The sequence below is a fragment of the Aphanomyces astaci genome (genome assembly GCF_000520075.1).
Source record: "Aphanomyces astaci strain APO3 unplaced genomic scaffold supercont1.26, whole genome shotgun sequence".
In the NCBI taxonomy this organism is placed as follows: Eukaryota; Oomycota; class Saprolegniomycetes; order Saprolegniales; family Verrucalvaceae; genus Aphanomyces; species Aphanomyces astaci.
Genome location: NW_009798289.1, coordinates 623,787 through 636,093, shown reverse-complemented (window position 1 = coordinate 636,093; position 12,307 = coordinate 623,787). Strand labels below are relative to the sequence as shown.

The window sequence follows — 12,307 nt, the reverse complement described above, 5'->3', positions numbered from 1 at the left end:
GAATGGCCAGTTTGCTTATACTGTAACTTAGTTTGGTGTCGAAAGGGTAAAGTCCGTGTTCTCCAATCGTATAACTCAAGTACTTCCTATTTTCACTGAGATACAAACAATTGTTTACACTGTTAAGGCTCACAATGTGAAAGAAAGCTAACGTTATCAATCATTTCCAATCCAAGGCTGTAGTGTAATGCATTGAAACCCGAGTAACGTTGGATCAATAATAAATACGGCGGTCGATTATTCGACGAGGTATTACGTCCACTCGACACTACTACGCCTGGAGGACTCGTGGGGGTTTAATATCAAACTCAAGCTGAGTTTGTTCACGGCAGGAGCGGCTACCTTTGGAAATAAAGTAAACGGCGGACACTGCACTCTGTCACACACTTCGACCAATTCTTCGGACCGATCTGCCTTGTTCAGGCGACTGAGGGAACTGTGCCGAGTACAGAACCCGCCTCGGCGGGCGTGGGCAAAGCAGCCGGATCGTTTGCAGCGTTGGCCGCCTCCGTGGGCCGAGCAGCGTTGTTTGGTCTGCGCAAACTTGTTGCAGCCGTCTTCAATGCACATTTTGCGGTGGGCGCTGGCGCCATGCTTCCCGCAGAGGTCTCCCACGCGAACATTTTCCCGACAGCCTTCGTGGACACAAGACTTCTTGCCACCGTGGCGCACGCACAGATTGCGGGCAAACACTTGGTTGCGACAGTCGGCTACGACACACATGGAGCGTTGTCGATGGAAGTCACATTTGGCCGCGCCTTGCAGAACAGGTCGCGCGCACCCTTTAAAGTAGCAAGACATGGCGTCGACTGTGGAAATCGAAAAATGATTGAGAACGAGTATCAATTTATATCGTTGCAGTTGACAGATGCTAAACCCTCGCTTATTGGTTGGCAAGCCACCCTTGGACTGGCATAAAATCGAACTCGCGCGATTTGGTGTCTCACCAACGTCCGACTTTGCCCCAACATGGGGGGGTTTGCCTAGTTGTTTACGCCAACGGCACTTGAATATAGAAATACTATATATATGGACCAGGTAAATCCGGCATAGAAAACGGGTTTGTAAGACGTAAGCTTGCTGAGGCGGGACCACAATTCACCCAAATCATGCCCTACCTACCTTGTCCAACTGATCGGTGATAGCAACTGGGTGTAACGCACCGTTTAGGAGACATGACGCTTGTACTGACAGCGAGCTGTTGGATTGCTGGAGTGGGTGCTGTGCTTGCCTGAGTAAGCTTAGTTGATCTACATACCCACCCACCTTTATCAATGCACTCCTCTTGCGCTGGTTGTTTCATTATTTGCGTCGTATGTCCAGGATACAGATCGTTCCAACTCAAAACTGCAATGGAGGCCACACATGTTTGGATGCTTCCATTTCCTGATAGTACGAGTAATCGACAACCGGCCGACACGTGTTATGATAGGCATGGAATCATACAAAGGATTGTTGGTCGTTTCACGTGGACATCAATGAGAAAATAGACAACAAAATCAACCTGACATGTGACTATTTGCAGTGTGCCGGCACTTTTGACATGGCTAATTGTGAGCCTCTTCGCCTCGTTGGCCATAACTTGAGCTGGAGGACCTACCGAGCGCTATGATAGATCTCAAAGTATAGTACTTTGATCTAACGTTACAGTGTACTAGTAGTAGAGGAGAGCTGTAGTACTGTAGTCACAATCCAACCATGTGTTCTATTCTGTCCTGGGAAAAAAATGTTGGGTAATTGAACCTCCGAAGCTCCGTGCCTTCGCTGGACTCGAGAGCACTACGGGTGTATTATTAATAGTACTACGTATTAATAGTACTAGTAGTACCCTACCGGTAGTGTAGTAAGGTCTACCTGTAAATTATTGAATTTTTTAAAAATAGTGCCCAGCTTTGGGAGTCGATACCCTGCGTCGACAGCGTCAACGCCAAGAGTTGCAGCGGCGCGACTGTAGCATTGAGCGGGAAATCGATCGATCCCACAGTACACACCGTTATGAATTGCGAGGTTTGTGGCCAGTGTACTATACGTCGGCAGTCACTGGAACAAAATCAAACCGGTGAACAATTGCCCGTTCTCGCAGTCGAAATGCGTGTTGATCCAATGTCGATGATCAGAGTTGATGCAAAAAATACATGTATGATGGATGGACAGCAAATTAACCACACCACAGCACATACGGCCCTCGCGGGGGAATGTCTTAAACAATGATACTTAAATACAGCACATGCGTTGGAGGGTGTGTTGTTCATGATGATGGCCACCAATGTGTCGTCAGCCAGCCCCTTGCGTCCGACCGTAATCGGCGCACCAGATTTCTGTGCAGGAAGATGGGGCGATTCTTGGGACTGCCCTTCGTGAGCCATAATCCCATGCTAGTACATACTAGTTAGAATGTATAAACATAAGTTTTTCCCCAGATCACTGTACAGTGAACTGGGAAAAAACTGTACACTGCCAATACGTACCTACAAATCTAACTTTGAATTTGCAGCGGTTCTGAATGCTGCACATAAACGTTACTTTGAAGTACTGTACTACAGTACTCCAGTGCTATGAATATAATACTATTAATAGTACTTCGAAGTATACTATTAATAGTACGTACTGTACGTTCGGGGTATTCGAATGGATTGTTCGTCACTGTCCGTCAGTCAGATCAATCAGAACATCCTGTTCTGTCATGAACATCAGGTGCAGCTAACGATATTAGGGGAAGTTCCAAGTAGTTTTCAGAAATAGCATGAGCCAATCAAAATCGATTTACACCTTTTTCTCTCGATTTACTGTTAGAAAAAGAACTCTACAGTAGGACCTCTTTTTCTACTTTTGGGATTTTGTGTTCTACTCAAAATTTCCTCCGGCGATTGGTTGAATCAACCGCCGAACAATCGCCGGACCTTCGAAATTTCATACGATAGAACTGATTTGAAAAGGCATCTTTGAGACTGCAACGCATCAATCAATATTTTCAGCCAATCATATTTCAACCTTCATTCTTTATAGCCAATCATACTCCTTTTCTCGATTAGTTACAATTCCCCAAAATAGGCAAATTTGACTGAAATGCACAATATACTACGTAGTAGTGAGTTGCGTAAAAATCGCAGAAAAAGAGGTAAAAAAGTAGAAAACTGTATTGCCGATTTTTTTCAAATTTCCCAATTTTGCATGGTTCGTTCAATCGAGCACAAATTGAGCCGAGACATCTGATTGGCCAATATCCACTTCGCCCTTTCCAGTAGAAACTCGAAAATGGATTGTAGCCAATCAGCGACAAGTAATTTCGGATTGACCAATGGGAGAGATTGGTGCTCGATAGTCTCGGCGAGATTTGATTGAATGGGGTCCGGAAATTCATACCGAATCTCCAATACTTCGAACCACTTTTCCATTTTCTAAAATATCTACTTGGAACAGGCCAGTTTTTGTGCCTTTTCGAGGTATTTCCTCACATACTTCCTCTGTTCCAAATTACTGCGGACATTTCCCTTCCCAGCGACCCCAAAACTTCATTTTGTGACCAAATTTAATGAATCCTACCATGTCTGAAAGAGAATAAAAATATGAAGGTATTGTCTATTGGCTGCAACGCGCATAACAACCAATTTCGTGCTGTAAATATTTGATTCGTCATTGGGTATCAAAACAAATACAAAATAATGGAGGTTTATTTAATTATCCCGGGGCCTTGGTGTACTTTTGGTCACCCGTAGTGTTGCGTGGAATGGATGGAGGGCAGATATAACAACCGCTTGAAGCTGCTGCCACAGGAAAAGTACCGTTAAGTGACGCATTGGTACTCTATGAATCTCACCAACCGCGCTTCATTTCTCGGTGTTCTTCACCGTGAACTCGAAGCGCCAATGGCGCGTGTTCCTTCTGCCGAAGTCATAATGTGGCCGAAATTTTGATTTTATAACGACTCCAGCCAATGGTAGCATTGTATTTTTTCTGATTTTCAAAGCATAATCAAGTAAAGTGTCCACACTAATACTACGTAGTATGGAACAAATGCATTTTGCATATCTCCGCAGTAATTTGGAACGGAGGAAGTAGTAGATAGCCAACCATATCCACGGTACATCTAGGATGCCGTGCCCTAATTGGCAAGTCATTAGCTAGTCCGTCGAACATCTACTTGTTATCACTGCTTACTAACAGTGGGCGGAGCTATCGAGGGGTCCTACCGGATATTATCCGGAACTGATAATGTTTTGCAATTTCTTTGTAGTTGAAATTTGTATCACTATTTACTTGTATTTATAAATAATAGCAGGTTATAAATACAACAAGTTTTTTCACCTTCCATATGGCATAGTTTTTCTTTGCTTACTGAGCGACAGTTTTTAGATAGTAAATGCGGTTTTCACAGTTTATGCGTTCTCAGAGTACGATTTCAACACACTTTTCCCGGATCAATTTGGACAAGTATATCGGACGTTACAAGTCCAGGACCCCTCGATGGCTCCGCCCACTATAAGCTAATTCACTTTCCGTTTCGCCCGCAACCACCCAGTGTTCCCCCTGGCTTCTGCACCATTCCACTGGTTCTGAGGTCCACCGCGTCCTCTGCTACGGCACACTGCCTAATCCAATCAGTCGGAAACATTGACGAGTGTCACTTCGAGTTGACCACGATCGTCCACTAAGGCGAAGGTCTGACCACTCAGGCGACGTTATGCACTGGCGTATAAGCCAAGGTCGAAAGCAAGACACTGCGTCGGCACATCGACGACGAAGTCCTCCCTCCTTCGTGTTAGCCACCACTTCCACCACCAGTCCTCAATGATGTGTCACCGAAAATCATCACTCCAATCATAGGATACCTGGCCGAACATCGTTCGGTGAAGTTCCTGGAAGCTCCCACGGCCAATGCTGCGCTAAAGTAAATCATGAGGACAGAACTCGCCGATGTCGAATGATCAATCGCTATGGTCTACGAGTTGCTGTCGGAGATAGAGCACCGCGACGTGCGACCGAAAACTAGGGATAATGCGCTCATTGCATCATTAAGTGGCTTTGAGGCATAATTTGCAGCGAAGAGTAGTCATTTGCTCCCGCCTTGGCCTTTTACACGAAGTTCCAAGGCTACAAGTTAGAGTGACTTTGCTGGCTTGAAGGCAGCCTGGCCACTTTCGACAAGCTTCGAAAGGTGGTCGAATTGCGCGAGACACGATTCTTAGCGACAGCAACCTGGCATCAATATTGCTGTCCGCTCTACATGACTGCATTGCTGTAAAAGGATGGCGCGATATTTGGCCGAGTATCCCGTACAACCAGTGGTGTCACCTCTTGCCGTGGCATTGAAACGAGCTGACCGATTTCTTGGGACCCATACCAACAGCATCATGTCCTTGTAGCGTAAATCGCAGCGACACCTCTCGTCAACACGACCAGACTCGTTATTTCAGTCTTCATGAACCAGCACATTTGCCAATATTTACGACATTTCGTGACAACGAATCGACATCATTGCCTAGATTAACGAGACACCTCGTGAACAACAAAAAGAGGCCTCGTTCTCGGTCGGTACTGTCCGTTTGGGCGGAACGAATGCAAGATTTGTGACTCCCATAACTTTTGCCTTAGGATGTATTTTCTCGATACAAGGGTATATTTGAATTCAGGAATTTAACGTGCAGTCCGTGAGGGATTTGTTTTGCCTGCAATTGACAGTGATATACAACTCCACCAGGTTTAAATGAAGTTTCAGCACCTAATGGAACGTACTTCAAGGAATCGTAATTATATAACTGGTACTTCGAAGTATACTATACTTGAGTAAAATAAAATAACCGTTGAATTATGTATAGCATTACTACTGAGAGGTACCATTTATTAAAACTACTGAGAAATTCTTACTATAATCATATTCTGCATTATTATAATATCACGTTTGTGTTCATGAATCGGTGCATGCGAACGTAGAGCAGAGTTTCTCAGTCAGGCCTTCAAGATTCTGCATGAAGAATACTTCGAACTATGTGGATAGTGACGAAAAGATTGTAAGAAACAGCATCAAAATCATCATCAAAATCGGCTCCTGGAAATTTTATTTGCATTCTTCTCGCCCAAACGGACACTACCGTACTTCGTATGTGGGGGGGGAATAGCTCAGGTGGTAGAGCATCGGTTTCTTAACTCGAAGGTCGTGGGTTCGATCCCCGGCTTCCCCGGATTATTTCCGCAAGGAATTATCCGTCCCTCCGCGGGGAAATCGGATAACAAGGGCCGCGTACGAAGACGAGGACCGAACTTCGAAGAAGATCGGTCGAAGCACGAGGTATGATGCGTTGAGCGAAGTAAATACCGAAGATTACACACCGCCCCTGGTCGAGCAGGCGCGTTACAATTGGCGAAGCGGTTCCATAACATGTGGTTCTAGTGTCGGCCCTCGCGGAGGAATGTCTTAAAAATGATAATCCAAACTCAATTAACTGTACTTCGTATGTTAAAGAAGCACTTACGTGTATAAATTTATACAAATTTAAAGAGGTAGCCCACTGAATGATTAAAGTTCAAGTTGCGGATGTTAAGAGCATCATACAAATTTCTTGATGTCGACCTTTCGGTGACCCCGTGCAACAATTACCTGATATTAGAGGTACGCAATATGAAGAGGAAAACATTTATAGAGTTTTGCAGACCACTGCACTGCAGAATTTCAAGTGCTTGCCGCAAGACACCGGCCACACTGCGCGATGGATCGAAGGCCTACAAACCACGGTAAGAACAACGTTACTATCTATTGATACTGTAAGTAGGGAGGCAATAAAGCACAACGCCGACTGCTCCGGGCCACGTGCTGTCGTCCTGCGTCGTGTGTTCGTCCCTTCGCTGCGTCCATATGTGGGTCCCAACGAATTTTGCCCTCTTCCATCCTCTATCTTTTCTTTGTTGTGTACGTACACGCACTGCATCTCATTGTTTATGCCTCGCTGCTTCATACGATGGTTTCCTGTGCAGTTTGTGTGTGTGCAAATGCTGTGTAGTTTGATCAGCGTCGTTTTACTACGTTTCTGAGCTATATTTTGTGCTGTACTGCATTGTTGCCGTGCTGTCGCGCCCGCTTTGTGGATATTGAGATGTCATGATTGATGTGTCCATGTATATTGTTTGTGGTGTCATCAACCCGAGTAAATAGAGAACAATGTAAACGAATGTGAGCACTAATACATATATAATTCAAAGGTCAAATCGAATATTTGTGTCATCGACCCGAGTAATTTAGTTTCACGAGAGCACCATGTTAAATGCACGTGAGAACTAATAGATGTATTATTCAAAGGTTGCTTCGTCTGCTACTATATTAGTCATCAGTGCCATATCAGTCAGGCGGGGTATAACCGTGTTGACTGACTCGTCGTCGCTGTACTCGGCTTGTTCAACTTCGGGGACATCAAGGTCGTCGTAGAGTAGTTTAGTGCGACGAAACCCTTGAATGATTGTGGCGGCAGGCAGGGCATTCCACGTACGATTGATCCACTCCACGATGCGCGTGCGGTCGGGAGCCACCATTTGAAATGGAGTTCCATTGACGTGGTCACGCAGCTATTGCTGGAGGCATTTGATCCAAAATTGGCGCAATTGTGTTTTGAATGGTTTGTTCCACGCCACATCCGCTGGCTGGCACGACCACGTAAAACGTGGGGGGACTTTTGCGGGCAGGACGTTGAGTGACGCCGCACATTCCTGGACGTTGACGGCGAAGTCGCACCAAACGTCGTCCCATAAAAGTAGCACCTTCTTTGACATGTCAGGGCGAGCTCCAAAATGGTGTTTTAAGAGCCCAACGCTAATAGTGGAGTTCCACCACGCCGTCGGGTTACCGTAAATCCGGCTAGGCCAATCAAGCAGGAGCTAGTCCACTTCTCAAAATACTTGTACTCCAAATCCAAAGCGAGCCGACAAGTTGGATTGGACTGTTGCGGCCACCTTTGAAGCCCGTTGCTTCAGACAAATGAAGACGGGGGTACTTGTTGCCGTTGGAGTCCCCGAGAAGCATCGCCGTCGCGCGCTCCTGGTCCTTCCCGCCGCATCGAACTCAGACAATCTTGCTTCCCTTGACGTTGTTGGTCTTCTTTGGCAGGTACTCGTAGAAAAACAGCGGTTAAATCGGCATTATATACCTTGGATATATTATTGCTTCGCATTATCTAGGCATTCCAAATATTTGTGAGATATCAGAATAGCACATATATAAATAACGTATAGTAGTAACTCTAATATAGGGCAAACCTCTTTCACACGATTGCTAAAAGACGCTACTGCTTCGTCAGCTCCTTCTTCTTTGTCTTGACCTTCACGAGTGAACATTCGAAGAGACAACCTGTGACGGTTACGAAAACCGTTACACAAATCTTGAGATGCTCGAAATTGATTGCGTAAAATACCATTCTCCATTCTCAGCAGCAACCTCTCTTGCCTTCAATTGCAGCATGATAGTAGCCACAGGGATACCTTCATTACGCATGCTCTTAACCCACTGAACTAAATTCAGCTCAGTCTCGGCACTCAAGCTGGTGCCAATGCCTTCTCCGCGCGCCTTCTTGAGATGACTCCGGCTTGAGTAATCATACTCCTCGATCAGTGCGCGTTGTCGTTCCCACTTGTTGAGACTCAACCACGCCCTCCGACGCTCGACGCCACGCAGTAGCGGATAGAAGTGGTTTAGCGCCGCTGTTGTGCCGTAAAGGTGTTGCTAGTTGATCATGTTGAGTTTCTCGCGGAAGGTGTATGCTTTCTTGATGTACTGGTGTGGTTGACGCGGGCGATTCCCGAAGTTGGTTGGTCGACCGGGGGATATCACACCGAACCGGTTTCCTCGCTGAGGACGTGACAAGCCGCCCGGTATCCCATGAACGAAAGGGTCCTCCCCCACGTAAGGGTCCTCACGCACGATTGCGTCCATGACAGCGTTCGTCGGCAGAATTTCCCCCGGGGAAGCCTCCATTGCGTTTGAGCCTTACTCTGCTACGCGCTGGACCGACTGTTTGTAACATGTTGTGGCTGTGATGTGTGAAAAGGAGACGAGCCTTTTCGTATATTTATTTGACTTGAGAGGCGGGGTCGAAAGTCAGCAGCTCCTTCTTCTTCAATTTATTTGACTTGAGAGGCGGGGTCGAAAGTCAGCAGCTCCTTCTTCTTCAATGGTTCACCTGACTGTCCTTTGATGATGAACAGCATCGGGAGCTTGACGCAATCAAAGCTGAGCATAATCGTGGATTGAGAATAGACCGTGCAGTCAATTTTATCCAAGTGGATCTATTCGTTACGATCCCCAGGTTTCGAAAAATTTATTTTATTGACGTGTGCTTTTTACTTTCGTTGACTTTTACTGGCAAACACTGTATCAGTTCGCTGAGACAGTAGATTGACTATTTACCTCAAAACATTATATTGATTAATGGGTAAGAAATATCGAAATCTGGAGGATGTACCACATCGTGATCAGGCTTAATGGGTAAGAAATATCGAAATCTGGAGGATGTACCACATCGTGATCGCTTTAACATACGAACTACGGTACTTACAGTACAACTGTCCACCAAACTTCAAGAATACTAGTAATTCCAAAATACTTTCGACAATAATACTTAACCGTATAGGACGGTTAATACAGTCATGCCCCCATTTTTGCACGAGGGCATATTCAATATTTTCCAAAAACTTATCATTATTAATTTCTAGAGGATCGATTTGAAATTCAAAATTGGCTCCTCGTCAAACGAAATGCCATCCTGTGGAAGAAGATTGACCTTGCAAGAAAAATATACATTGCGTGTCTTCTACAAAAACCAGCCAGAAGGGTCATTGACCCTAGCTCAGGAGTTCGAGTGGGCCAAAAAAGAGTTTGGATGTGTCATCCACTCAAGCACAGCTGGGCGCATTCTTAAGGACAGCCGAGTACCCTTAGAATTGGGACGAGGTGTCAGCTACGACTATTCGGAATTGTTGGGCTCACACGTGCATGGGGTGTTCAGCTACGACTATTCGGAATTGTTGGGCTCACACGGGCATACTCAAGTATCGTTGATGCATACCTTTGACAGTGCTCGACAGCTTCGAGGGTGCTTCTCAGAATTGTTTCGATTATGAAGAGGTTTTCTGCGACCCAACGATATACAGTGTTGGACATAGAAGATGGGTACACCAGTTTTCGTTTCGTGAGATTTTTTTTGAGTGCGTACATGCAACGCATTCAGTCTCAATTGATGTGTATTGCCATGACGCTTGTTTTGATACCTGTGCTTTACACAAACGAGTTGTACAAGACGAGAAAGGTGCAACATACTGAAACAAGCCAAAAAAAATAAAGTCTGGCCATTTAACATGGGTACAGTTCACAATTTTTATGTAAAACGACATTTATTGATAAATCGTTAACTGCATTCCATCCTAATACTTGGTACACGACCCCTTGCATTGCAAGACATCGACACAACGCGATTTCATTGAAGCAATAAGCATCAAGATGAACCCTTGGTCAATGGCGTCCCACGGGCGCAAAATTTCGCTCTTGAGCTCAGTAACCGTCGAAAACTGGCGTCCATTCGCGTAGACCTTTCGCACAAGGTATCCCCAAACGTTTTCGATTGGATTTAGATCGGGGGAGAGCGAGGGCCAGCTCAGCAGGGGGACATTTTGCTCGGCCAAAAACGCCTTGGTCTCCGCGCTCGGATGGATACTTGCATGTCTTGTTGGAAGACAAAACCATCGGCATGGTTGGCATGGACAAAAGGAAGGAGACAGTCCGCCACCGTATCACAATAGACATAGGAGTCCTGGTGCCCCTGCATGAACGCGACATCAGATAGACCTTTGCTGGAAAATCCAGCCCAAATCATTACACTCCACCACCATTTTGGCGGCTCAAATAGGTCTGCTCTTGCTTGCGAAGGTCATGCCAGTAATACTACACACCGTCAGGACCCTCCAGGTTAAATTTCTCATCGGAGAAGACCACTTGGTTCCAACCAAGGCCGAGGTTCACATGGGATTTTGCCCACTCCACGCGAGCCGTCTTGTGCGCCGCCGTTAATCGTGGAGTCGCTTCTTGTACTTGAGGTGGGGTGTTCACGATAAAAGTCGACGAAGAGTAGTGGAGATACGTGTAGATTAAGCTCGTGCTAAATCCTACTTGAGCTTGGTTTGCCTTCGGATGCAACCCGCAGGATACGACGATGGCCCCGTTCGTCCAATTTGGACTTTCGGCCTTGTCTTTTGGACGTTCCATAGGTCTCAGGTGACCTAAGGAACCTCCAGATAGCGCCCTTGGACGCAAACACTTCCTTTGAAATGCGTCGGATCGACCAACCAGCCTTGTGAAAGGCCAGGATTGATCCTTGCTCCTCAAGCGTGAAAAGCACGCCTTGTGGCATCTACACACGTTCTGTGAGTGTTAGTTATCGATTAGAAAGTCATACCCTGTTGTTGAGATGAAGGTTGATGTTCAAATGACCTCTAAATGTGGAAAAACAGTGTATGTACTCATGTTTTTTGACCAGGCTCATAACCATTCATTTCAGTATTTTGGACATTTCTCGAAAACTACATCACGTTTTGTGAATTTAAAGGCACTGTAGTGTTTGTCTTTCATAATCGCGGAATTTGCTTCAAACGGCGTTTTAATTGGACATAAATGAGAAATTCTACAGGAAAAAAACAGCTGTAACGTCCAGCAGTAGTTTAGACCAATGAAAACGTATTATACAGAATAATATCCAATAAATTGGTCATAATATGTGTATACCCATTAGTCACAGGAGGGCTGATAATTGGATAAATGTATAACTTTATAGGATGAAAATTCACTAGTTTTGAAACTTTGAAGCATCGTTTTGGCAAGACTATACACATTCGGGATTTGTTCAAAATAGCAAGTTGCAGAGTGGTTTAATTGAGTTTGGATTATCATTTTTAAGACATTCCTCGCGAGGGCCGACACTAGAACCACATGTTATGGAACCGCTTCGCCAATTGTAACGCGCCTGCTCGACCAGGGGCGGTGTGTAATCTTCGGTTTTTACAAGTTGCAGATTGGACCGACTGCTACATATGATATATTAAACTTTTCTGGCTAACATTTTTGTAACAAACGTTATGCTCAAAGGCACCCTCGAAGCTGTCGCGCACTGTTAACGCCTTCGAGTGGGCTCATCTGTGTCGGTGGACTTTTTACTCTGCTAATGTCAACCGTGTATGATCTTATAAAGTCCTTACACTTTGGAATCCAATACCTGTATTTATTTATCAAATCATGGTCGTGCAAAAATGCATTGACAAGGGTTTGCCGTCCGGTAGG

General features: G+C 45.3%; 3 protein-coding genes and 1 non-coding gene across 4 annotated transcripts; 1 reads left to right on the top strand and 3 right to left on the bottom strand.

Moving 5' to 3' along the window:
• Positions 1–252: 252 nt before the first annotated feature.
• H257_10183 (hypothetical protein) lies at positions 253–801 on the bottom strand (the record flags this gene model as incomplete). The annotated part of the gene is made up of 1 exon (XM_009836645.1): positions 253–801. One exon carries the CDS (start codon positions 799–801, stop codon positions 253–255), a length of 549 nt encoding a protein of 182 aa, XP_009834947.1.
• Positions 802–6,106: 5,305 nt separating this feature from the next.
• H257_10182 lies at positions 6,107–6,179 on the top strand. Its single transcript has one exon. It is a non-coding gene; the product is annotated as a tRNA-Lys (tRNA).
• Positions 6,180–7,236: 1,057 nt separating this feature from the next.
• H257_10181 (hypothetical protein) lies at positions 7,237–7,521 on the bottom strand (the record flags this gene model as incomplete). The annotated part of the gene is made up of 2 exons (XM_009836644.1): positions 7,237–7,269; positions 7,351–7,521. The coding sequence occupies 2 exons, from the start codon at positions 7,519–7,521 to the stop codon at positions 7,237–7,239; spliced, it is 204 nt and encodes a 67-aa protein (XP_009834946.1).
• A 1,581-nt stretch (positions 7,522–9,102) lies between these two features.
• On the bottom strand, positions 9,103–11,384 carry H257_10180 (hypothetical protein; the record flags this gene model as incomplete). The annotated part of the gene is made up of 3 exons (XM_009836643.1): positions 9,103–9,211; positions 10,484–10,699; positions 11,263–11,384. The coding sequence occupies 3 exons, from the start codon at positions 11,382–11,384 to the stop codon at positions 9,103–9,105; spliced, it is 447 nt and encodes a 148-aa protein (XP_009834945.1).
• Between the last annotated feature and the right edge of the window lie 923 nt (positions 11,385–12,307).